Source organism: Meleagris gallopavo, chromosome 2 (assembly GCF_905368555.1).
Source record: "Meleagris gallopavo chromosome 2, MGAL_WU_HG_1.1, whole genome shotgun sequence".
In the NCBI taxonomy this organism is placed as follows: Eukaryota; Metazoa; Chordata; class Aves; order Galliformes; family Phasianidae; genus Meleagris; species Meleagris gallopavo.
This window is the reverse complement of record NC_139405.1, coordinates 49,430,069-49,457,643: the sequence shown is the minus strand read 5'-3', so window position 1 is coordinate 49,457,643 and position 27,575 is coordinate 49,430,069. Positions and strand designations below refer to the sequence as shown.

Sequence of the window (27,575 nt, the reverse complement as noted above, 5' to 3'; positions counted from 1 at the left end):
CAGGCTGTGCAGCAGGCACACTTCTGTGGGGCAGGAAAGCACAGAACACAGACACACAAAGACCCCATTCCAGTGAGCGCACACTTCGACTATGTTCGACCACGGGCTTCTTAATACCGGCGCAGAAAATCGCTCTATTTTCCTTTCAAGGAGTTTATTTCACTCAGACACCCAACTCCTCCCCAAGACGTTCATCTCTCCTCTTCCTTCTCCCCGGGGCAGCTTCACTCTGCTCCTTGCCCCAGCGAGGCCATTTCTTTCCATAGGCCGGACCAGCGCCATCGCCCCGCCCAGCTCACCGGCCGCCACCCGCGGTGTTCCGCTGGGGGCGGAAGCAGGCACCCGGCCCGGCCCGCCGCCGAAGGGAGCCGGCACGTGGGGGCGGGGCGGCTGCGGGGCGGGCTCCGGGAGGAGCCGGCTCGAGGGGACGGCCCGGCTGGCGCGGGGCGGGCGCGGAGCGGGGCAACGGGGATGGGAGCTTGAGAAGGGGTGAGTCCGCGTCCGAGAGCGCGGCGGGCGGCAGTCCCGGGGGGGCTGAGCCCGCCATGGAGCCGGTGACCAAGTGGAGTCCGAAGCAAGTGGTAGACTGGACCAAAGGTAAGGGCACTGCGCCGCGGGGACTTTCTGGTGCCTGGTTCGGAGGCCGGCGGGGCAGCGCTGCCTGCCCTCGTGGGAGCCGCAGCTGCTTTCGCCCTGCCGGCAGCCGGGCGGCCTCGTGGCAGCGGGGCGGGCGCCGTGGCGGTGGCAGCCCCTGTCCCGCGGCTCCGAGCGCTCTGCTGCGCGCCTCGGCCAGAGCGCTGTGGGCGTTTCTCTCCGGGCTGGGCGCGGGGAGGGAGCAGGCAGGCGGGCTGCTCGCCGTACGGGTGTTTCAGCGGAGCCTTCCTCTGCTGCGGCTCCTGCTGTGGCCGCGCAGCTGCTCGGTTCACAGGGCAGTGCCAGCTCCTCTCCTTCGGGCGGGGAGTTAAGTGAGTCCCTGCCCTGAGTCCGGGCTTACCGGGCAGCAGCCAGCCGCTGGTCGGAAACATTTCGATTTTGTACGTTAAGCAAAAACTTTATAAACTGATTCAAGTATGCAAGATCCGTTAATCCCGTTGAACAGTGGTGGGATTAACATTGGGTGCTGCTGCACGGGAAGTTGAATACCGGCCCCTGCAGCTCTCCCACTCCATCTCTTTGCGCCTGTGCTTTTATTCTCTCCTTCGTATCTACGCTTACTGCTCATTTCTGAGTTCCTTCCCTAAGTTTCCCCCCTGTATGACCGATTTGCCAAGTTTGCAAAGTTGTGCTCCGGGAAGCAGAGAAAGAAAGAAGTTGGTTGTCGCAGCGGTGCCCGCCGGGTGCTGCTGCTGCCATCTCCGGGCTCCTCTGGGGGAATCACTGTGGTGTGTTTTTTGTGAGGGCACTTCTGACACCCGTTTTGTCAGATCTGATTGACTCCACGAGTGCTTTCTGAATAGCAGTCGGAGGTTTGCACTCGCAGTTCCTGCTCTACGGTCTGTAAATCGCAGGGAATGTAGCAGTGAATTAGGTGAGGGACTTGTGACTTATGAACTAAACTGCTGTTCTCTTGTAGGACCGTGTTTTAGTGCGGTCGTCTTTTGTTACATGAAATGTTTTTGGAGGCTTCTCTTGGTTTGAATTTGATGTGAAATTATGAATTCCCTGGATTAGAATTCCGTGGATTAGGAGCGGCACTCGCTTGTAGCAGCCATTACTTCAATGTCTCAGGACCATAACGCTGATCAGACCACATGCCTGCGGTCAGCGCTTGGCAGGAGTCCGGCTTAGGACTGAGTCAAATTGGGAAGTCAGGCTCACGTTGTGTGCAGTAAGGGATGGGTCCTCCCAGCCTCCTGAGTGTCACCGTGCGGTGACAGGCTGTCCCAGGAGCTCCCTGAGGATTCCATGCAAACGTGCTGTGAAGTTATGCGTTAACACACGACTAATTTCTATGGAAAGATTCTTTCTTCTGTTGGTATTGGTTGAAACAGGAGCGCATTGTTACACTGAAATAAGCCTTTTGCTTTGGCATGTGGAATATTTATACAATGCTGTTCCCTGATTATGTTTTTTCTCTTGGGCACTGAATGTTTGTTAACCTGCCAGATTAAAGAGTAAACCTGCTAATCATTTTAAAAGGCTTTATTACATTTAAGCACGCTTGGCTTGCTTTCTTGCATAATTTATTTTACTTGCAGGTTCCTTGAACAGGTAACTCTTTAGCTGGACCCTCAATTAGTGTTATACGGAATAATTTGAGGCCTGGCTGTAGTAGGAAGGTGTATCTTCTGACTAATGCTAACACGTGTCCTTTGAAATTCAAAAGAATAAATTAAAGACTTGACAGTGACTTTTGTTTCTGCTGTTGTTTTTTGGTTTCCAGGTAAGTGTTTGACCTCTTGGTGCAAGGCGTCATTTTACATCACTCCCTGCCTAACAACATTGTCATAAAGACACGAGACGTGGAAAACTTTATGGTTGTGTTTTCATTTCTGCATATGAAAATTAACACTTTAATGGGTAGCTAATAGCCTTCTGAACACTGTTTCTTGGTTTATTTTTAACCCAAAGTGTTTTTCTACTATGTAGCTCACAACCACTGCATTTTCAGCAGATACCAGTAGTCTATATTCTACCTTAGGAGCATTATCTTTAATTCTCAAGGTTGGTTTTATAAATACACTAGATGCTTAGAAGGGAGCTTATGCCAGTTATTTGACTCTCGCTGTATAGACAGAAGGGTAAAACCACAATCTCTGCTGGTCAAGCTGTGGGGAAGATGTTTGGCTGGTGATACTTGTTGTCTGTAGTGGTGCCATGGAGATGTATTATAGGAGAATGACGTGAATAATGGTGGTGGGAGATAAGTTTTGCAGATAATGATGCATATGTGTCATAAAATGGTAAAGACTTTGAAAAAATATGGAGAAGCAGAAATAAGAAGTCTAATTTGGGCCATTTTAATGTTCAATATAAAACTAAGACTTTTTCTCCATTAACTATTTTTCTATTTCAAATATATTTACAATCAAACATCTATCAATTGATATATAATTATGCATATATACTAACATATGTTATATTAAAATTTATTTTCACATTAAAAAAAAATACAACATTTTTCCCAACCAAAAGACGCATAGAAACTTTCCCCCTTCTGATGAAGCAAATTCCAAAAGTAAGCTGTGCATCCTCTCCAGGACAGTTAGCTAACTGACTTTTGCTGAAATTGGCTTCCTGTCTAACAAGTAGACAAAACCTGCGCTTTTTTTTTTTTTTTTTAAACAGAGCAACCCTCACCTTGAAGAGTCGCATTGTGATTTTTGTGCTATTTGCTTCCTTGCAGACCCTGTAAATAAACTTTATCTGTAACTTAGAATAGAGCATATGTAGAATTAATTTTTGTAAATGTGAATATTTCTAGGTTTTTGTAACCAGGTTTTAAATAAAAAGTGCTTTGTTTATTGTTGTCAACAATAGCTGATAGAAAAAGCAGTTGCTTGCCTGCTCTTGTTAATTCACTCTAGAATGGTGTGTTTTTTTTTTTTTTTTTTTTTTTTTTTTTTTTTTTTTTGCAAACAAGGGTGTTTTTTCTGGCAAAGCGTACTATACTGACAGTAGCAGATAATGTAGCTAAGAGTAAAATCAAGGCTGCTGCTGAAGAGTTGTGCGTAGCAGCTTTGTAGGCAAAATGTTTCTCAAGCTCTGACCAAGGATATGATAGATTTTTAGCTATAGCATCAGTGTTAGGAAACTATCTGATATTCATATAGGCATTTCTGTTCAGAAGAAGTGATGATGTAACTACATGTTTTTTTTTTTTTTAACAGTGTGATGCAGATTCTAGCAGTTTTTGGGAGTTGTCTTTAGCTGTGAAAATGTGCTTTTTGATCAGGTCACTATGTTGAACTGACTTCCTTGCAGAGTATATTTGGAGTTGATGGCATGCATTTGTCAAAACTGACTGAACAGGGATAATAGATTTTTTTCAGTTAATCCTTGCTGGAAAAGAAACTAACTCTTGCCTGGTAGCATTTGACTTGCAGCCTTGTTCCTGGGTGAGCTAAGATGCTTACAGGTTCATGACTTCACTTCTTTCTCACTACCTTCTTCTGTGTGCCCTCAAGACTGAATTGTCTGTTAGAACTCATGAAGGAGTCTTAGAATGGTTTGGGTTGGAAGTGATCTCAGAGATCATCCAGTTCTATCCCCTGTGCCACAGGCAAGGCTGTCAACTGCTACATCATGCACTAGATCAGGTTGCCCAGGGCCTTGCTCAGTCTGGCCTTGAATACCTCCAGGGATGGGGCATCCACATCTTCTCAGGTCATTCGGGTTATGGTGGGGTGGGCTGATAGCCGTGCAGGTTGCAGCACATCTTGAGGACTGCTGCTAGTGTTCGTTTGATGATGCTTTTGTAGTTTTCTGTGTTTTGACTATCCTGGATGTAGAAACGGGCAAGAACCCATTTTATTACATAAAGCCATGCATGTGGAGAAATGTCCAGTACAGAAGTGGCATAACTTTTCTAGAAGAGAACAGTTTGAAGAAAACATTGTAATGTGATCATGTGGAGGCATGTTCTGTAGTCTCAGGAGCCCCTGACTACTTAAGACCTTGCAGCTGGGATCACCCTTCAGGATATGGGAGAGGAAGAAAAGCTGCAAAAGGGGAAGATTCTCCCATGTGAAAAATGTCACCACCCTTCTAGACAACACTGTTGTATTATCTCTTTGTTTTCCTCCTCTTTCCCCTTGCCCCCAGGCCTAGCATACTTACGTGACTTGTGACTTCAAGCCAAATTTTACACGGTAAAGACAGTTTGACACGCTTGTGGTTAGATGCCTTCTTGTTGTGAGTCTCCATTACAATCTGGCCTTTGTTACTGTAGCTGTGTGCTCAGCTAGCTCTGGATCAGGTTGGCGCTTTGGTCCTTTTATCGCACCCCCGGTTCACTTATTCCATTACCAAATAGTTCATGGATGTCATTTGTTCCTGAGGCTGTTATGTCACAAAATACTCTTGATTTCCATTCCCAGTAAAACTTGAGGGCAAGTATTTTTATTTATAGGTATTTTGGAAGAAGGAGGGGGAATATGTTAATTTATTAGTAGTTAGCATTTAATCGAGCGGGCCTCGTGTTCTTTTTTTAGAGTTATCGTGCTTACCCTGATTTCAACAAGGTCAGCTGTGTTAACTGTGTGCTGGGTGCCACAAACCATAGTTGGGTTTCAGAAACAGTTCTAAGTAGCACATAACACTGAAGTTTTTTTTTTTTTAAGCCTTTTTAAGTGTTCTGAATTAGATACTATTATGTTGAAAATATTTTGAAAAAAATCTAACACTAGTAAGCCTTAACTTCTCTGTTTGCTTGATTACTTAAAAATATTTGTAAAGAGTTTTTATTATGCAGATGAGGTTGAATGTACACCCTCTTCTCAGGTATTTCAGCTGAAATTCTGAATGTAGCTGGCCTGTAATGTTTCATTAGCAGAAGGTGAAAATACCCAATAAATATATTTAGCATTTGTCTGTTGGTTAAAACTTAAAGTAAAAAGCTGTACAACCAGTTTGTTCTAGTGCTAGCTTAAAATTATTCATTCGTTGTTGCTAAGTGAATGTGTATGAAAAAAGTAGATCAGTTGGCCTCTGTGTTCACGTGTTCATGTTTGTTTTTTTTTTTTTCCCCTGTAAGTTTTTTTTGTTGTTGTTGCTTATGGGTTCTGTGATTTTTCTTTTTTTTTTTTTTTTCTTTTTTCCCCTCACAATCTGCTCTGTTTGCTTTGCCAGTACAGGGCTGTTCAAACTATTTTAACCGAACATCAGAGATCTAAAAGCAGAGTGCCATCACCATAATGTATTGAAAAGAAACATTTTAAAAACTAAAATCTCAGTGAGCATTACTGGAAAGTTGATTGTAACATTTAGAAATGTAATGCAGCTGAGACAAAGAATTTTAGGATGCAGGGCACATAGTGGGTACAAAGCATATATCTTTAAGTAGTACCTAGACATAGGTAGAACTGTTAAAAGCCAAGATGTTCTGTATTAGTCTACCAGAGATATAGTGATAGCAGAAGAAATTTCTGTCAACTATACTTGCTCACTAGTAGCAATTAGCTGTTGCATCTGTAGTATTTTTTCCTCTTTCTTGCATGCTTTTTCTACAGTGGTCAAAAGTTTTTTCTTCCATTGTTTGAGCCTTCTGTAGCCAGTCTCATTTTTGATGAAATGTGTCTGATGTTCATAATTCTAGTTGCTATGAGTTTGTTCCTCATGTTTCTGCCTGGGACTCTTGTTTTCAGCATAGCAAGCCTCTTGGCTAAGGATCGTGCCTCTTTCTGTTTGTACACTGTCTAGCACACCACAAGAGTTAGTGGAAGACAAAATACGGAGCACTAGATAAAATTCATGTTGAAATTTGTCATGGTGTTTTATTTTCTTAAGTAAAAGAACCTGACAAAAGGCTGTTACCCAACAGATGCAACTAGATGAATTGCAGTTATGAGTGATGTGGCATTACAGCCTGTCAACAAGTGTTAGAAGTTTTTTTTTTTTTTGAGGGGGGGGAGGGGTGTTATTTGTTCTTTCATTTGATTCCTTGAATCTAAATTTCTAGATTGTCTGACTTAAGTCGTGTTCTAACAGATAAGCTCCTTCCAGGCATCTTAGAATGAGATCTTCCTTTGCAGGAAGCTTCACAGTGAAAATAGATTAATGCTTATGTCCTAACAGTGTCTCTGTGAATAAGTGGAAAAAATTGATTATCGTTGCATTTTTTCCATACTTGGGATATTATTAGTCGTAATTTGTATCTTGCATTTTCCTGCCAACATCACGTACTTAGGTTTCACCTCCCTGGAGGTTTGTTATTTTGGCAACGTTTCTTGGCTCTTTCCTCCAGATACCCCAAATATGTAAGTCCTGTCAAAAAGAGGAGGTAGTGAGATTCTGATGTTTTCAAGGCTAACCTAGAGAAGGGAAGGAGAGGATGGATAAGAGCTAACAGAACCAGGGCCTCTCTAGCAGTCTGCTACATATTTGCAGTAGTTCTTCGGGACCCATTTTTTTTTTTGCAGTCACAGAATTGGTCTCAGATCTTAATGTTTCTTCACAAGCTTGCAATAAGAGATAGGAAATACAAAGAAAAATGCTGTTTGACTCTGGATTTCTGTCTGATGTTAGGGTACATATTCCTTTTGTCATTTGGGCTCTCATTTCTACAGTGAGATGACTTCTGAGTCTAAGGTATCATTCATATCCCTGGGCCACGCATGCTTGCTTTGCATAAGTAGATTGCCTGTGGATTTCCATATGCCTGCCTCCATCTTTTCAGAGTGTGTACAATAACATTTCACAGCTTGGAGGATTCGCCAGAAGGATGTGCACAGAATCTACCTGTTCTTTTTTAATAGCTTTAAACAATCATTGCCTATTAAAATAGATTTTTATGATACTATGAAACACAGCTGTTTTTCATCAAATATTACAAATGCTGGATAAAATCAAGCATTTGTGTTTTGATTTGGTGAGACCAAATCACCGACCTTTGTAACTTTGGCCTACAGACATTCATTCAGTATCTGACTGGCTTATACTGTAATAATGCATTCGTGTTGAGCTTGAGTAGTTTCTCTTATTTGTTTCTTATAGTCTTTTACACCTTGGTCACTGTAGTACCAAAATTTCTTCAGTTTTTGGACTGTTTCTTGTATTAGTAGTTAGGTGTAGGGAAGCTAAGCATCTGCTGTGGTGTTAAAATCAAAGCTCTGTGGTGCATATATGATCTTATCTTTCTTTTTCATCAAAGCAGGGATCTCCATTAGGACTTAATTGGTGCTCATCAAGGGCTAAGGCTTTTGCTAAAGGAATGTTGTTACACGCTTCTAGTCTAATACCCTGATGTCTGTCTTGTGTATACAAAATGAAGGTTGCTTAGGTTGTCATCCTTTTATCTTTAATGTTAATGATATATTTTCTTATCTCACCGAGTCTTGTATGACTGGAATGAAGTTTGCTGGGTGAATGCTGTATGAACAGCTCAGTAATACGCCTATTTTGTCATTAAATAAAAGATAACTTTTCTGATACAGATGTTTTCCCAGCCCAAACAGAAAAGCAGGGCTCAAGGTGTTGCTTCCTTTGTGTTTTGAATTTAGTGCCCAATGAGGCAGGCCAATTTAGAGCTTCTGCTGGGCTTCTTGCCCAGCTGAAGGCCTTGGCTGTGTCTTCCTCCTCCTCCTCCTCCATGAACTAAGTATGGTGAGAAGGCTGTGTCCTCACTATGCAACAGCCAAAAGGCAGCCCTTTAGTGATGGCTGGATGTGCAAGTAGGATGAGGCCCTTCCAGCCTTGTCGTTGGGGTAGCAGTATCATGGCTTCAGTGTGAGGAAGCAGAACGCTGTACTGAGCTGGTATCAGTGCTGTGCTGCTGAGGAAGCCTGTGTTTTGGATGAGGGTAGGAGGGAGGTGGGAACAATAGAAGCTGGAGGCCTACTTTTGTGCAGGAGGCTCCCCAGGAAGGAGGGCTGTGAGAGCAAGTCCAGACATGCCTGAGGAATGTGGACTGAAAAGCACGTGAAGGTCCAGGATGCAGCTGTGCCCATAGGAGTACTGCAGGGCCTAAGAGGAGGGGGTGATTTCTCATCTCCCTTGCTCCCTCAGCACAGGAAGTAGAAGGGATTTCTAATCAGTGCTTGGTTAGCTGTCCTCTACACAGTGGAGGATTGCTGCTGGCTCTACAAGCAGGGTTCCCAAAGGATTATGACAGAAGATAACTTAGTAATTGTTGGCATTCCTAATGCAAGCTATAATGGAAACTGTGGTTAAAAGGGGAATCAAAAGATAAATGTTTTATACGTTCTGTGATCTTGTATTCTTTTTTTCCCTTTTAGTTGTGTAGTTCTCCATGTGGCAGTTGGATTTGTACCTCTTATGCTGTTACCTGCAAAAACACAAAAGCGTCACAGTTATTTACTTGTATTTTGAAACAATTCTTCATCTTTCCTCTAGCTATACATAAGTTACTATTTACAACAACACTGGGTACATAAATCCATATGTGAGGGAAGCAAACCTATCAATAACCTTTTTTATTTCTTACTGATTTTAGTTGTATCTCACAGTAGCATGTGATTGTTATACAGATTGAACTGATAAATAAAAAGAGTAAAAAACATGGTTTGCCTTCATTTATATTTGAGACTTACTGCTTATACTGGAGGATCATTTAATACAGGCATTTGAGCTATTTGCTCTTTATTCAGGAGGGTAGATGTGGGTTTGATGGAATGGTGCCAAAGCTGGAGCACTAAAATGGGCTGATCTGAGTGCAGTGCTTCCTCAATGGTTATTGCTGGCAGTGGGGGTTCTTTGGAGTGGGGAATCTGTTCTGATGGTTGCACTTAGGACAGTTTTATGCTTCTTCCATGTTTTGCTGCTTACTGCTTTATTAGGTCTGTGAATGCAGACCAAGTGTCAGGTCCTGCACTTTGGCCTTAAGGACACCAGACAAGACTACAGGCTTTGGGCGGACTGGCTGGGAGACTTGGGGAAGAAACCAACTTGGGGGGGTTGTTGGTTAATGCTTGGCTGAACTTGAGCCAGCAGTGTGCCCAGGTGGCCAAGAAGGCTGATGGCATCCTAGCTTGTATCAGAGATAGTGTTGCCAGCAGGAGCAAGGAAATGACTGTCTCTCTGTACTCAGCACTGGTGAGACTACACCATGAGTACTGCGTTCAGTGCTCCCTCACTACAAGAAAGATATTGACGCGCTGGAGCATGTCCAGAAAAAGGCAATGAAGCTGTGAGGGGTCTGGAGTGCAAGTCTTATGAGGAGTAACTGAGGGAACTGGGGTTGTTTCTTCTGGAGAAGGCTCAGGGGAGACCTTATTGCTCTCTACAGCTACCAGAAGAGAGGTGGGGGTCGGCCTCTTCTCTTCTGTAACTAGTGATAGAGCTAGATGGAATGGCCTCGAGTTGCACCAGGGGAGATTCAGGTTAGACGTTCAGAAATTTTTTTTCTCTGAAAGAGTGATCAGGCAATTGAACAGGCTGCCCAGGGAGGTTCTGGGCTCACTCTACCTGGAAGTGTTCAAGAAACATTTAGATGTACTGAGGGACATGATTTTGTGGGGGAATATTGGTGGGAGGTAGACAGTTAGATTGGATGATCTTGGTGGTCTTTTCCAACATCAGTGATTCTGTGTTGCTCATTAACTCCTGAAATGTTTGGGCAATTTCAGGTGTTCACATATGGCAATGTGTTGTGATGCAGGTGATGAAGAAAAGTGATTTTCTTCTGGTCCTACTATGGGAGGCATTCAGATCAGGGTTAAGACATGATTAATTTACATCTGTGCTCTTGTTCTAGTCACTGGAGCCTAGAGAATGGTTCAACAAATCTTGTCTGCTTTGCGGTGAGTTGAAGGATGCTCTAGGCTACATTGAGTACTGCAGAGGTCCCTACTGAGTGTAATCCTGGGAGTGTAAGCATGTTGATCCCCCATTTGGGTCCATCCCATGGTGTCTGCTGTAGAGCAGTGAACCTTGTGGGCCCTGGTTCAACCCTAGATTCTCCTTTCTTCATAGTTACTCAAGCTGCTGTTGTGCAGAAAGTGACAACAGAACAGGTGGAGGCATGGTCATTTAGAAAAGTTGTGTGCGTAAGAAAAGAGAGCATGGCTTGATTTAGGGTTGTTGAAATATTCCTAATCAGTAGTCATCTGCTGTGGTTTAACCTGGCAGGTAGCTGAACACCACACATTGTTTGCTCACCCACCCCCTCCCAGTGCAATGGGGGAGAAAACTGGAGGAAAAAAAAACACAAATTAGAGCTCATGGGTTGAAACAAAGTCTATTTACAGAGCCGAGACAGAAAATGAAGAAAAAAGAAAATGGTAATGATATTATGGGTGTCCGTATGTGTTTGTATGGATATGCACAAAACAAGTGATGAAGAAACAGCTGCTTAACACCCACCAACCAATGCTCAATTCTCAGCCAATCACTAAGCTGTGGCTGCTTGCCTGGCCAATTCCCCACTGCTTTTAAAAGTTTGTTTTGTTTTGTTTTGTTTTTTCTTTTTCTTTTTCTTTTTTTTTTCCATGATGACATATGGTATAGACTATTCCTTTGGCCAGTTTAGACCAGCTGTCCTGGTTCTGTATCCTCCCAACTTCTTATGCCTCCTTAGTCCCCTCATGAGCACAGTGTGAGAAACTGATATGTCCTTGGCGCCGTACAGCACTGCTTAGCAACAACTAAAACATTGGTGTGTTATCAACATCGTTTTGGCTTTAGGAGAAAAACAGCATCATATCAGATACTATGAAGGAAAAATCATCTCTGTCCCAGCCAAAACCAGGACAGCATCTGAGGTCTGGAAAAGTTTTTGATTGTCTAATGTGATCTGTATATGGCAGAGCTGTACTTGTATTGTGTGCTATTCATTGTCTGCTGAAAAAAATTGTTACTTCTTAAAATATTGTGTGAGACAGTAGTAAGAGATGCACTTCTTCATAGTCACTTCATGTGGTGATCGTTGGCCTAGTTTGTCATTCCCACTTCACTTAGCACCCTTCTGCCTATTGTCTTTGCTGGGTGGACTACCTTGTACAACTATATAAAAAGATGAGTAGCAGCTCATGTTGCTGCATGCAGGAACAGATTTTAATTGAGTCATGTGTAGCTGATACTTTTTAGATCTTTGTGGTATAATTAGAAACACTTGGAATAGACTTCTAGAACTAGTTTGGATTCTTTTTACAGAAGAAAAACAAAATTTTTGCGCTGCTAGCGATGATGGGAAGCCAACTGCAAAATGATGGTTCCCATTGATGCTAGTGGAAGCCAGTATTTGGTGAAGTAGCTTGACTTGAGGGTTTTGGGAAGCTTCTTAGACCACGTGACAGGGTGTAGATACCAAGCTAGTGAGAATCTTGGATATATAAAATTGTCTCTTCGACAAGGTAATTGAAAACTGCATGCTGTGATGTAGTCGTAGGACCACTAGCAATGCTGTATGTGTGCTTTTAGCATTGTAAGATTTATCCCGGCATCTCAAGGCAGAGTAATTGAAGAGGATTTTCAGCTCCCAGCAGGGGAGTAACACGCCAGACATGTCTAGAGACTCTTGTTCAGCTGTCATTTGCAGAAGTACTAATTTCCCAAATTGTGAGCTTGTATGTATCTGTACAGGTTTCACTTAAATTTATACGAGCTTAGTTGCTGCAAAATACTGAATGAACGGTGTGGTTCCTAACCAATGCGTAATTGAGCATAATGCATGTAAATTTATAGGCCAGTATCATTCTCAATCTTCAAAAGATTAAGCATGGGTTGAAATCATAGTTGGAAACTCAACGGTTATTTACTTTTGGCTTTACTGAAATATATTTTTGCCATTCAACATTCTTAATTGTCACTGGGTATTCTGTAAAATCTGATAATGTCTGAAAATTACTTTTCTATTTTGCTTAAAGCACATGCCCATCTATCTTTGTTAGCTGTGCCCATGAAGGCCCTCCCTGGAGCTGTTTCTAGCACCTAGAAATTGTGCGCTCCCTGAAGGCAGCACTGATGAGGTTGTATTCTGGAAGAGATCTTAGAAAACAAACAGAAGAACCCTGACAAAACAACAAACAACAACATAAGAAACAACATCCAATTTATCTAAAGTGCTGAAAGAAGCAGTATCCCTACTAAGGGGGTCTAGTGTCTACTCACGCTCTTGCCTCATAATCAAAAGCTGCTGCATGAAAATTCCACATGGAGTGGCTTACGCAGATGCAGGGCTCTCTTCTGCCCTCCTCCGCTCCATTTCACTTCGGAGAGTGAGGCTTCTGGTCAGCTTGGAAGTATTTTGGCCTTGTGATTCAGAGCCCTTGGTCAGCTTTGCTGTTCTTTATCTTGGATATCTTTGGCTTACTTACAATTACATTTTACAATTGGGTTTCTTACGTTTAGGGTGTTGCACTTGAACTCCAGTGAGGTCTCTGCTATTTTGGGAACAGCGTCATCGCAGCATGTGTAACTAGGGCTGCAAGACAGCATGGAATAGTGCAAATGTGTCAAGCAGCTAGTTGTTTGAAGCAATTACTTTAATTGTTTAAATCAATTTTAAAAAAAATATATGGGGAATTAAAGAGGTTTTGTGATTGACTATTTAATTGATAAATCTTGCTTTTTGACACAATCTTCTAAAAAGAAGTTGAGATGCTTTAGCGATCTGTTTTAAAGTGCCTATTGTATTGGGTGCTACAAGGCTGGTCTCTCCTGTCACTGGAACAATGTTACGTGTTTTGCTTCTTCAAAGTCTTTTTTGTGTCTAATTCATTGTGTCTGCTTTTCGTTCCTCCTTTTCTGCTTCCCATTACTCTGAACGTACACTACTAGCAGCTTTCACTCTTGCAGCTCTTCATGGTCAAGCATTTGTCTAGCCTTACTTGGCACATCTTTCCTCATGCATTTCTTAGAAGCCAGTTGTTCCTTTAAGTAAGATCTTTAAGTCTTCTCTGATCCTTTTTCATTCCTGCGAAGCTCTCCTCAGAGTCATCATCTGTGATGGCATCAACCTTTGCAGGCACAGTGTGGTGGCACAGTGAAATGACTACTGTCAGCAGGCTGCAGTGTTCTTTCTTGTTCTGGTCTTATTTGGTGTGTTTCAAGATTACTTTGGATAAGGATTGGGATTTTTGCTCTTTAATCTTAAGGCTCTTTGTGTTCTGGCTCATGCAAACAATGACTTCTAAAGAGAATTATTGATGTAAATGATGTGGGGAGTAATATAGGCATGCAAGCAAGCGCAGTGTATCCTAGGACAACCCAGCAGTAACTCCTGGGGATTTGTCCATAATGAAGAGGTATATGCACTGTTAGCATTTTTGCTAATGTCATTCAGTTTGCTGTGACATATTAATGTGATTAGCTGGTGCTGATGGCTGGTGATTCTCAGGTGCCTGTACTTCTACCTTCTTGGTGACTGTGAGAGTGTAAGATACTAGTCATCAGGGTTTCATAACTGTGTAGGAGATGGTCATGTCCATTTGGCAGCTGTATCAGCTGCTACCTTACAAGCTGCTCCTTGACTAACTCCCATGGGTGTAGCAGTAATCACAGCATTTGCCAGGGTGCACGCACACAGGAGAGATGAAGGTGAGTAATGGACTTTGTTGCAATCAGCCGAAGCTGTTCCACGTGGTGGTGCGAGAAGGCAGCCAAACTAAATTAAAGGGATCACCCTGTTTCTTCTTGGCAGCCAAGAGGCAGTCAGTTTTGCAATGCTGGTTCTTGTTTCCACTGTGGGAACAGACAGCAGAGTGTTAATTAACAGAGTTCAAGAAAAGGAGCTCTTGTGACTAATGAACTACTACTTCAACCACAAAAAACCCTGAAACATTAAAACAGCAAGCTCTTAATTGCATACTGGAGATGAAGGCCTTAGGGCAGGGGGTTGTTGCACTGTATTAACCACATAAAATTATCAGACATGTAGGTTTCATGTGCTAGAGATACAAACAAATAGTGTAGAGTGTACTGTTACTACTTTAAGAAAATAAATTGGCTTTGGGCTTGACTTGTTCAAGTATGGTATTTATTTTTAGGGTCAACAGAGGCCTTTTTTTGTACTTGCTAGGGAGGTACAAAAATTACTCCTACTAAAAAGGTGTTGACCTAGTTTCCCTGGGAGGGACAAGCCATGGAGGCAGTTACTTTATGGTGCTTCCAAGGGGACAGTATTTTTGTGTTGCCTGCAGTCAACGTGTAATTACTCCACTTAATATTGCATGTGATTGAATACTGTGCTCATCCTTGTTTTTTCCACTTTATTTCTTCTAAAGCGTATTTATCCATGCTGTTATGACAATTGTTTGCAATGGCAAATGATACGCAGAAGCTTGCTGATGGGATACGTAGTCTCATGGAAGTCTAGGTCAAGATAAAGTGGACAGAAGTCATTATTTTTGTCTCTTTGTGAGATGGTTGTTTTTTGTTTTTTTTCTTTTTAAGTTGTGCTGTTACTTTGCTAGGGAGTTATGCTATGTAGTAGTCTCCAACGGTTTCCATGCCTGGTGGTTTCGATCTCAGAAATGGAGAGTGTGATGTATTGAGGGTCTGCTCTTAGTCCCTAAGCTTGTTGGGCCCAGCTGATCCTTGCTTTGAGAGGGGGATGTGCTCTGCTGCTCTTAGCTCTTTTGGGCAAGTGAGTGTTTTTGTTGTCTCTGGCTCTCATTCCAGCATCTTTCACCATGGCTAGTATGTATACATGTGAGAGGAGAAACAGTAGATGAAGCTTAGTGTCTGCAGACAAAGATGTCGACGACAGTTTTACATTTATTAGAGTAAAAAACACTGGAGTTAAAGTTTATAAGCTGGGTGGGATTTCTCAAGAGAGTAACTTGGGGTTATGAAGACTGAGACTGCTTTTTGTTGTTGTTGTTGCTTTTCCCTCAATTTCTTAAAGTTGTTTGAGTCTTCATTCTGGGGGAAAAAAGCCATCCTTTCACTCTCCCTCCTCTCTCCTCACCTCCCTCTGCTGTTCTCCGCTCTCTCTAAGACCTAATGATTAACTTGGGTGTAAATAAGGTCACTACAGTACCTGTAAGTGAAGAGCAAAGATGAACAGTAATCAAATAAATCTGTTTTAAATGAAAATCCATTACTGCATAGTTAACAAACAGGAGTACTCTCCCAAGTTAAAACCAATCCACCTGGTTGTTCATTCTTCCCTTATAAAATAGCATTCAGTAGTGTTGCATCTGAATACAGAATACATTGTTGGGTACAGTCATGAGCAATTTCTCATGATCTAGAAGTTTGAGAATTTGATCGCTAGTTGGAGGTTGGTACACAGTACTAAGCTTGTGACAGACTGTCTTGTTTTATGCAAAAATGTATTCTAGCTTGAGGAAGGTATTTGATCTCATTAAATTCCTTGGAAATAAGGCTCTGTAATACTTGAGATAAAGCATGCATTCAAGACAGAAGCTTCTCAGGCAGCTTTAAGTTGATTAAAACAAGCAAACTGCTGTCTTTCAGTAAAGTTTGTGATATTTCTGGATTGATTATCTTTTTTTTTTTTTAGTGGGCAAATCACTTTTAAGCATGTCCCTTCCAACCTGGGTTATTCTGTGATTCTAAGTTTCCTTGCCTTTCAGTTTTACACAGTCATTGTTTATAATTATCACAGGTCATTTTTACAAAAAGGATGCAACTTATTAAAGATGGGGAATGAGACAAAAAAAATTTTTTTTTTTTTGTAATTCATTGTGTATTTTGAATTACTAGGTCTAGTAAGTCCATTCTGTGATTAAGGTGATTAGGCCTCCTGTGAAAGAACAGGAAAACAATAGAATGTATCGTATTTTCATTTTAATCTGGAAAGTTATTTTGAAGACAAAATATGTTTTTGTTAGAATAAAGTGACTACTCAGTCTAATGTTTCAGGGATCATCAAAACCTTGGATATTTTACAATCCTTATGAAATGCCATTTTTTTTCCTTCTACTCATTCTTCTCATCTAGTGTGATATTGGGCACAGACCTAAAAAGTTGCTCAATTTCACATAAAATCTTGCACATAATTCTACTGATTATTTCTACTGTCTGTACCTATTTGGAAACTACACCAAAGTTCTGTAATAGGTGGCAGTGGGAAACGTAAGGTCTCTGAGGATTGTTAACAGATACCTCACATTAGTGTCCAGCCATACCTCTGTGATTATGTGCCTGGGGAAGCTAGAGCAGCGTCTGTATTCTGGAAACTGGAGTATGTTCTGATTCATCTACATAAGCATATGTAGGAGTCTCTGGACTTTTCAGTGTAACCATGAGGAATGAGGATGAGCAACTGGATTTGATGTGAAGCAGGAACACAAACCTGTCACTGTGATGCAGAAGTTAATAGGTGACCTGATCGCTGCTGCTAATAGAACAGTAGAATGATGAGTTATTTTTAGCACTCAGTGTGATGTTTGAGGTTCAAAATCGGGGCCTGTGTGTGTTAAAGATTACACAAACGCTCTCTGAAAGGTCTAAATTGTGTCAGACTTCAACAATGCAAACAATCTGTGGGATTAGTGCATCTCTCTTGTTAAACACGGAACTCAAAGCATGGAGTTTGTATGCCACTCATTCTGTTGGTAGTGGGGCTGGTAAGTGGTTAGTGTGATCATCACTTTCATAAATGTTAACTTTTTAGCATACTTAAAATTCCCTCCCCCGGGTTAGTGTACATCTGTCCATATGTCTCATCTAAAGTTTGCTGTGACTGGTACTAAAAGCAGTTGTATTTGGGATGAGGTGGCCCTTCAAGGTGCATCAGCCACTGGGTTAATAGACAATTTCTCTGTGGGAAACTTGTCAGCTGTTAGGAAGTATCTGCCTGTTCTTGCCTTCTTTAAGTGCTGCCTGACTGTAACAGTTTCTGTTCACCCAGTTTTTGGATTTGTGTTTGAGACTTTGGGGGGAAAATTGATTATTGATAAACTTGTTTTACGTGAAAACCAAATCTAACATTAGAAAACAAAACAAAACATTTTAATACTTCAAAAGTAACATTATTTTCTTTTAAGGGAGGAGATAGTGGCATAGAAAAAACTCTCTATGAGGAAAATATTTACCATACATGTGAGATTAGCGATACCATCATTACTGCATGGCAGTAATGAGCTGAGGAAGCATTGCTTTGTATTGCTAGTAGGCAAAAAGGGGTACAGGTTGGAATACAGGTGGCTGTATTTTATTAATTTAACTCTTTTTTTCCCTGTGAAGAGGAAACATTTCCTCTTTCATACAGCTTTGAATTTTTGACTTTTTGAGAAGTCTCATGTTAGGATGGTGCTGATGTCCATTAAGAATAGCAGCATACAATTTACAATTGAGATTATAGGAATTTATAAATGGAATGGCTCTCTAAGTCGTATGGAAGCACTTTGATGTCTGGAGATGTTGTGAAGATTATTTTAAAATTAGATTGTGAATTACATTCAAGTATAATAATAGCAAATTAAGGTGAGACAGAAAAGTAGAGTCCAGGGAAACTACCTCTTGGAATGTTTTAATTCATATACCTGCTTCTTGGTAAACAGAAGCAAGATGTTTTGAAAGGAGAAGCAATCTGCTGAAGGACATGCTCTTCGTTAGGGAGTAAAATATTGTTTTACTTCAAGTTTTATTCCACAGTATGGCAGATAGTAACATCTGCATCCAAAAAGACCAGTATAACCAGCAACCTGAGATGCTGATGTGAGCAGGTGTAGTTGGATTCGATCTGCTTAGGCAGCATGTGTACTTATCTCCAGATATAAAATATTGAAGACACACTATGTTGAGTGATGTCATTTGGGGAGGGCTTCATTTTTGTTCTGTCAGGCACCAGCAATGCAGAAATCCTGTGTCATAGAATCATAGAATGGTTTGGGTTGGAAGGGATCTTTAAGATGATCTAGATCAGACCCTCTGCTATAGGCAGGGACATCTCCCAGTAGACCAGGTTGCTCAAAGCCCCATGCAGCCTGGCCTTGAATGTTTTCAGGGAGGGGGAATTCACAACCTCTCTGGGCAACCTCTTCCAGTGTTTCACCACCCTCACAGTAAAGAATTTCTTCCTAACATCTAGTCTAAATCTACACTCTTCCAGTTTAAAGCCATTTCACCTTGTCCCGTCACTACCTACCCTTATAAAAAGTCCCTTCTCAGTTTTCCAGAAGAGCCTCTTCAGGCACTTGGAAGGCTGCTATAAGATCTCCTTGGAACCTTCTCTTCTCCAGTCTTAAAAGCCCGAGCTCTCTCAGCCTGTCCTTATAGGGGAGGTGCCCCAGGCCTCTGATCATCTTTGTAGCTTTCCTCTGAATCTGCTCCATCTGTTCTATCTTCTTCCATTCCCCCAGCCACAGCGCGTAAGGAAGTGCAAATAGGATCGCCAGCTGTACCTTTCAGGGCCATGTGTTAGAGTGCTAGCTGTGCTGCTACCTTCTGACCCACACCATGCTATACTCTTCACAGTCTCCTACATATTGTGGAATGCACTACCTTTTGTCCAACGTCACACCAGTCATTAAAGTGCCTTTTCTTATTGAAGTCTGTGGTGCCAAATGCCTGCAACATCTCTCTCAGGTTCCTTCCAAATGGCAATATGTATTTCCTAAAATCTTTGCCTTGCTCTGTAATAATTCACTGCCACGCTGTGTACTTGTGTCTTATGGTGATGCGTGTTGTTCCACAACACAGAGCTGCTGTTTGCAGCATCTCTTGGGTGCTCTGGTGTACCTCCCTGAAGATGCTCAAGCACTGCCTGATCACCTGATGGGAGTGCTCATTGCCTCAGGTTTGGCTCCTTGTCATTTTGAAGTTTTTTTGGTAGCTGTGTGGTGGCATTGTGCATGTGCAAAACAAGAGAATCAGGGTGGTGACGCACTGGAACAGGTTGCCCAAGGAGGTTGTGGATGCCCCGTCCCTGCAGGCATTCAAGGCCAGGCTGGATGTGGCTCTGGGCAGCCTGGTCTAGTGGCTGGCAACCCTGCCCACAGCAGGGTAGAAACTGGATGATCTTTGAGGTCCTTTTCAACCCAATTCATTCTATGGTTCTGTTACACTGGGAAGAGGGGTGGGATGTGTGATGGGAAGACTGGGACTAAAGAATCAATCTTCAGCCATATGGAATGGCTGTTCTAATTCCATAATTTCCTCAGCTTCCTGAGCTTCTGCCTCTAAGGGCTTAAATGATTCCATATCCTGCTGTGGGTGAAGCTACAATATAAATTTCATTGAAATAATAAAATGAAAGTAAGTTATTTCCATTTTAAAAAGTCTGGTTCTTGTAATTGTGTGGGTGACTTTATAGCTAGCACTGGGGCTGTGTTTTAAGTTTAATTCAGTTATACTTCTGTAAGTGAAATGGTAAAGTATTTAAAGGCTTGTTTTGGGTAAAAGTTCTCCTCTATGAAGTGTGTTAGAATAATGGTATAAAAATAAAATGGAAAAACAAATTCAGCCTGGTTGAAAGCATTGGAAAGTTTTGGGAAATATATTTTGTTGTGATTGCACTGATTTAGTGAAAAAACGACTTTTGAATAATGAAATGAGTTTCTGTGGTGAGTGTGTTGTCTTTGTGTCTGAGAGTCAGGGTGCTGGACTACCTTGAAGCTCGAGTGGTGACTGGTGTGTTGCCACCTAGTTGCAGAAGAGACAGATGCTATGGAATGCTCATGGGGTTATTCGTTTCTGAGGTACGCATTCCAAATATTCTGTACAGGTGAGAGCATATGGTGAAGTGGATAGGTTCCATACAAAGCTTAGTGCTGTGTGGAGGAGTGTGCAGAGGTCAGTGGAATAGCACAATGGACCAAATCTGCAGGAAGCTGCAAATTCATGTTTGTGTATAACTTTAAAATGTGTTGGTTGGCATGTTTTGCTATGTACTTAATATGAAGAAAAAGTGAGTCAAAAAAGGCTGTAGTGGGATGAGAAAAAGTCACAGTAGAATCATCAACTTTCCTCCACTTTTTGCTTTTGATTCTACCGCTTGCCTTTATTTCCTGGAGGAAAAGAAAGACTCAGTGGTTCTTTGAGCCTCTATGTGTTGGAAAGCAAGTTCTGACTATTCAAAATGAGTTTTTCAAGCCCTAGGTGGAACAGAGTCTCCGTGTTTAAACTTCTGTAAATGTTTAATTGCCAAATCTCTGATGCAGTATTTAAGGACAATGTTTTATGTCACCAACAGCTTCTAAAATGGATTCCTTTATTCTGATGTGCTTGGAACTTGTTGCTTGAGTGGAATTAATGAAGCAGCTGATGCATGTGAATTCCCATTGATTTAGTCATGGACATCAGTTGCAAGCAACAAAATAGGATAGAAAGAATTTTCCAGAGTGTAGGATGGATCTGACAGTCTTTTTAGATTTTTTTTTTTTTTTTTTTAAATCATTTCACATATATTCCTTGGTACAGACACTCAGAGGGTCATCTTTCTTCTGCTAATGCATGCATCTGACTTCAAGGCCATGTTGAGTGACTATTCTTTTACCATACTGAAGGCTCCATATTTGCTGGCACTGTTAATTATGCCTTTATAAGGAGAGTAGTTTTATTGGATTGTAACAAATACTAAAGTATGTTCACTGGATGTGATTGCTGTTGAGACTTTGAAAGGGTGGAAAAATATTCTTTACTAACAATTTTGTGTATTTTATCTAGTGCAGTAATCTTCTGCAGCATGCAGAGCCATTGTATTTAAGCTTTGTGGATTTAAAACCCCTTTTTAGGAGGGGATGGGTAAGTTGACAGGCAGATATAATCCTAAAAACTTACTTGGAAAAAGCAACAAAATGTAGATGATACTTGTGGAAGTGCTTCTGTAACAATTGAGAGCTATTCTAAACCTAATTTAATTACAGCTATTTTAAACGCAACCAACAGACAAATAGACTTGCATTTGCATTCATTGGTATGCTGGGCAGAGAAATGTTTTCTTGTTTCTGTCTGGAATGTACAGTACTATCAAACAGTATGTAGTCTAGGTGCTACATGGGCAATACATGCTTATTTAATAAAGCTCTAGAAATGTCTGGCTACAGCTATACTATACTGCCATTTTGTTTGGGTTTTTGTTTTTTGCCTTGCTCGTGTGTGTGTGTGTGTGTGTGTGTGTGTACACACAGAAGGAATGAATGCAAGTTGCATCTTGCCACAGGTAGGATACTGCTTTTACTATGAAGTCAGGGAGGATGTTGTCAGCAATGTCCCTGAAGACAATTTGTGGTATTGGCTCAGAAACTATTTGGGTTTGTTACTGAGGGCACGTGTGTTCTCTATTTTAATATGTTTTCCATGCAACTGCTGAATGTTGACTTTCATAGCATATTTTGTTGAAACTTAGAGTGCCAGGGCTATCTGCAGAGAACATATGGGTAAGCTCTGCTTTCATCTCACTTATGTAGTTTGCCAAACAAAATCTGTTACAGCGTAGAAAGAATGCTTTTGCCAAATGTAGCTGGTCAGTAAGTGATGTAGTTCATTCTTAAAAAGGAAGACCAAGGTGTGAGATGTATTGTATGAAGCTACTGCATCATAAGTAACTTTGCAGACACAAAACCGCAGTGTAGGCAGAGAACATACACCAAAATGAGCAGGAAAATATGATGTACATCATGCTTTTCTTCTTTTTTGTTCATCTCTCTTCCAACTTTCTCTGGTCAACAGTCCGCTTCTGGTGGTGGTGGATTAATGAAGAGTTAGAGATGAGATGCTGCCAGCTGTTTGAGGTCTGAATGTGAGCCTTAATTGTTGTTCCCATCCTTCCTTCCTGGAAACTGGTTCTTCAAGAAGAGCATTTGGTGTTACATTGCTGTAGAGCCTGGCTGCCTGGGGCCGAATGGTAAATCCTTAACAAGAGAGTCTTTGACCCCTTCCTTTTTCTTCTCAGTTGAGCCAAAATTTCAACCTTAGGGACCCAACAGTACTTAGTGGCCTAATATTGAAAGGTGAAGCTAGTTGCATGACCTCAGGAAGGTCACTGAGATGAGCTAGCGTGATGCCAGTTGAACATGATGAGGCTGTGGCCTAGTGCATGCAATAGGGACCAACAGCTGCATACATATCTTCAGTCCAGCTTTGCTGCTGAAAAACATAACTGTATGTGTATTCTGGCTCCATCTGCCTTCAAATTGTTGGGAGTAAAATGCAGTAGACTTGAGATTTTTTTCTTGGTATTGTCTAATTCATGTCTAGAGGGAATAACCTGAATTCATGGCTGAATGGAAAAGCCACTCTGTGGCTGTGGCATAGTAATTTTTTTTTTTTAGTATGTTGAAGTATGACATGATTGGGTTATGTTGCTTTTATCTCTTCTATAGAAAGATTTTTCTGGTTAAACCTGTATTTATCTGAATTTTTTTTTTTTTTTTTTTTTTTTTAGAAACATGCCAGCAAAATTCACTGTTCAATTTCTATAGCATTATATTTTAATTGTCTTTAATTTATAACCTTAAAGCTGTGTTGTAATAAGAAAATCCCAATGGAAAATAGGAGAAATAACACTTTTTTTTTCCTCTCTTCTAACTCTGTTTTTTCAAGATTTCTCTTTTTAAGGAGAGTCATGAAAAAGCTAGCAAGCTCTGCTATTTAGTTTGCAAGTAAATACCACTTTTAGAGTTCTTATCTACTGCAGAATAATCTTCACCTCAGTTTTTTGGATGCTACCACCTACTTGTGTCAAATTTTTTGCATTCTTGGTACAAGTTCACTCATTTTCAACTGAAGATACAACTTCTGAATTAATTCACTCTGCAATTTCCTGCTTACTGTTCATGTCTTCAGTTGAACTACATCCTATGAGAACAGCTGTGCGATTTGGTGTGGCATATGTCCTAATATCACTTAGGACTTAAAAAATAAAAATAAAGATGTTTGACTTTGAGAAATTTTGTGCTGCCATTATACTAACATGAATACTAGCTTTGAAGAGTGAAGAGGTAACAGTTCTGTTAAGTCTTTGGATGAAAGTAATTAAAAGGAAGCTGCTATTTACATTTGGTGCTGTGTGTAGTGCAGTTACAGAAGTGCTGTATCATGTGCTATCTATCTGAATGCCCTATTCTGTGCCTTTGCCAGGAAGGAATGTGTTTTGGAGGATTGCACAAAAGACAATATTGTGTGTTCCCTTCAGTAGGTTCCCTCTGGTCTTCAGCCATTTCATTTTGTCCTTCGGAGTCAGATGAGACTTTTGTGACATTTTCTTTAACAAGCCTGCTCACCTTCCCCTGAGCTCCTATGGATTTTGATCATTCACTGCATAGTGTTGTGTGAGGAGTCACTGTTCATTGCTTGTTTGGACCTTTTATATACTAGCCTCATTTGCTCTCCTTAATTCCTGCACTGAAAATTGGGTCTCTATCTGTGTTATCCGGTCACTTGTGGTTTTATAGGTCTTGTGTCTTTTCTTTTTTAAAGACTGATCTTACCCATGTTTGCTTAGTTTCCTGAAAATACTTTGTGAGGGAAATCTTAAGAAGGTAGCACTGGCTTTTTTAAGAGATGTCTTGCTTTGTAAACTTGCTAGTTAAGCAAGTGTGTGGACCAAGACTGTTTTCACTCTTCCTTAATGTTTCCTATTGTGATTTACCCTGTGAGGTGTTGAAGCGTGTAGTTACCCTTCCTGTCCAGTCTGGAGCATGATAACAGTGCCCATTGGAATGGTTTCAGTCATTGATTTTGTAGACAGGACTGAAAATAGTGTTGATAGGCCTCCTACTGTGTTTTCCAAGATTGCCTGCATTGGAATGACTAAGGCTTAAAAGTGGTCTCTGTAGCCCTTCCAGTAAGGATGGTTTACAACTCGATTTTTTTTCCCTGAGATCTTTTATTAAATGGCAAAGCTTTCAGGTTTGAATTTGAGAGATGCGAAGAGTTTATGGATGGATTTGAATTGAATGAATTAATTTATTTTAAGGTATTTTGAACACGTCTAAATAGTCTATTTTTGCAGGCAAAATGCATTAGCCAGAAAATTTTAGCTTTTTAGCTGAAAAAAGGAACATGCTGCAGAAGTGTTTCTGTGCAACTATCAGTCATGGGGGATTACGGAGGGGACATTAATTATCAAAGCTGAAGGCATTGCCCTTTTCTCTCCCTCTCTGTCCTGGTGTGACCTTTGTGAGGGAGTTGCCCTTTGCATCCCTGCTGGCGGGGAGAGGCTAGCAATTCATCTGGTTCCATCCCTGTTCAACGGAGTGGGGAAGACAGGAAGCTTTGAAGCTATTACTGCAGTTCCAGGTGATGTCTGTCCTCAGCAAAGCTAGACCTAACTCCTGATGAGGCAACAGGCATGTCTGCTTGGTTAAGATGCAGGTGATTTAACAGAAAGGTAGAAGAAATACTTTTAATTGACTACTTGAGAAGAACTTTATAAATGAGTTGTTTTATGCAGGATAAGTGATGCTGATAATGAGTTCAGTTCTGGTGGTGTCCCCCCCACACCCCAAAGCCATCAGTACATTAGATGGTGATGGTGCTATGAGTGATTGTGTAACTCTTTAGATAAAAAAAATTGAAAGAGGAGGAGGTTTTACTTTTGTATACTAGACAGTAATTGAAGTTTTTTATTCTTGACAATCTGAAGTCTTTGTGCTCTGTCCCCTGTAAGTGGCTCACACAAAATAACTAGACTTTTGTTTTGAAAACTTACGGAAAAATAAATGCGTTAAGTCATAGCAGAGAAACATTCAGGGATATCGGTGCTAGGAATCAGTTCTTATGTAGAGCTCAATTTATTACCAAGCTAGATTTCTATTGGCTTCTTTAGAGTTATCTTTTATTAAATTATTAGACCTTGAATTCCTTGTTGAAGTCATCACTCTCTTGCCCCTCACTGCAAGAAAGACGTTGAGGCCCTGGAGTGGGTTAAAAGAAGGGCAACAAAGCTGGTGAGGAGTCTGGAGCACAGGTCTTATGAGGAGTGGCTGAAGGAGCTGGGATTGTTCAGTCTGGAGAAGAGGAGGCTCAGGGGAGACCTTATTGCTCTCTATAACTACCTGAAGGGAGGTTGTAGTGAGCTGGGAGTCGGCCTCTTTCGTGTAACTGGTGATAGGACTAGAGGGAATGGCTTCAAGCTGTGCCAGGGGAGATTCAGGCTGGATGTTAGGAAATACTACTTTTCTGAAAGGGTGGTCAGGCACTGGAATGGGCTGCCCGGGGAGGTGGTGGAGTCACTGACCCTGGAGGCATTCAGGGAACGGTTGGATGTTGTTCTCACTAAACCATGTACCTCAACTATTGGTGATAGGTGGATGGTTGGACTGGATGATCTTGTAGGTCTTTTCCAACGTTGGCGATTCTGTGATCACTGGTCTGTTAGTCCGTCATACTGTAGGAAGAGAATGGCATCCATGATGTTAGAGTGGGACGGTGTTCCCACATTCTAGAAAATGATGTGTTGAGTCTGTTTTCCTTCTCCTGAAACTTTCTTTTAAATTTATTCTTCTTCACGCTTACCTGTTCTTCTGAGCTCTAGCTCTTCTCAGCTGTCTTGCAGACTTTTTCTTTAATTTCATCTGCTTTCTCAGGCGATGGTTCCCCTACTTATGATGAACTAACACATTCCTTTCTTAAATGTTCATTTCCTGCCTTGATTCCATCCTACTTTTTCTTTAATAAATTTGAGTCCTGGAAATAGTTAAGGGAAACAAAGAGAGGAAGCTATTGCAATGAGTTATAAAGGAATATGGCATATAAATGATGATATAATGGTGTATGTCAAATACTCTTACATAATCGATGGTCTTTCAAAACTGGAGGGAATGGATTTGTGTGTGTGTGTGCAAGGATTCTTTTGAGACTAAAATTTGCATCCAAGGAGACCTTGGAAGGGGAACTAGAATGAAGAGTAAGAGTGACTTTCTAAGTGGGAATGGTCAAACTCTTATGACTCTAAAATGTGTGTGTTTTTGAGGCAATGATTTTGGCAGTTCCTCCTCGGCTGCATTTTAAGGTCCTCAGGAGCCCCCTTGATGGGCTCAGAGGCACAGCTAAACCCCGTAGCTACCATGAGACACCAGCTTCTGTGAGTTTAGTAAAAAGTTACTCAGCGAAGAAGAGTTTGAGTGCATGTTAATAAAGCTCTATTTCCCTGAGATGATGAATGGTTAATTCCCAGAGTGGTGCTATGAGGAGGGAAAGGTCTTGCCCTTCCTCTGTTCAAATGACTTGTGTTCTGCCTGCTTCCTTTTGTCAACTTGGACATTTTGAATTATCCTTAAAATATATTCTAAAGCAAAAAATCCCAGTCATGATCGAGTTTTTTTCTCACTCCTTTGCCTGGTCTGTCCGCACCTCTTTTCACCACAGTCATGTTTGAGTGTATAGGCTCTCTGGCCTTGCAAGAGAAGCAAGTATGGGAAAATGGGGTGGAGGGAGGAGGGTCAGCTGGTCTTGAACCTGTGGCTGTAATATGTTAGTTAACTGATTTTATTCATTTGTTGTAGGTAAATTAGTTGCCAATGTCCAGCACAAAAGGTGAATGGAAAACATGAAATTATTCAATGACTGCGCTGGAAGAGTCTCTAGTATTTTGGTAGTCAGATGTGTCATTGCCAAACAGTTGATTTCTGTCACCAGTAGAAATGTTAATTCTCTCCAAATAGTAAGCTGATAGTTATGGCTTGGATCCAAACTCCTCTTTTTACCCCTGTCAAAGTTATTTTTTACTCACAATTCTTATTCAAAATAACTTTCACTAATCTTGGAAACAGTGTGAGATTGCTATCAGTGCAAATCTGTAAATGTAAGACTCGTTCTAATGTTTTTGCTTGAATGTAAGGTATCGAATATCTTTCAGGACGCTCTGCACAGTTGTGGAAGGTTATTTTAGACAGAAAAGTCTAGACAGTTCTTAAGACCTATTGCACATCTCTACACCTGCCAAAACTTGGGAGGGAGTTTTGTGCAAATTACATTACTGCTCCTCAAAGTCTTTTTACAATACAAATAATATTTAATTGTATTTTTTTAAAATCAAAGTCACTGTTAGTAATGTGATAAAACTTGGGTACCATTGTCATTGGTACTTCAATTTCCATTTT

The 27,575-nt window shown here is 41.2% G+C and overlaps 1 protein-coding gene across 1 annotated transcript in view; it reads left to right on the top strand.

The window, feature by feature from the left end:
- Positions 1-429: 429 nt before the first annotated feature.
- Positions 430-27,575, top strand: part of CNKSR3 (CNKSR family member 3) — a 62,587-nt gene continuing 35,441 nt past the window's right edge. The window contains exon 1 of the mRNA XM_085217060.1: positions 430-597. Within this exon, the coding sequence (XP_085073186.1) occupies positions 546-597 (52 nt within the window). The 5' untranslated portion in view covers positions 430-545. The remainder of the gene's footprint in view (positions 598-27,575) is intronic.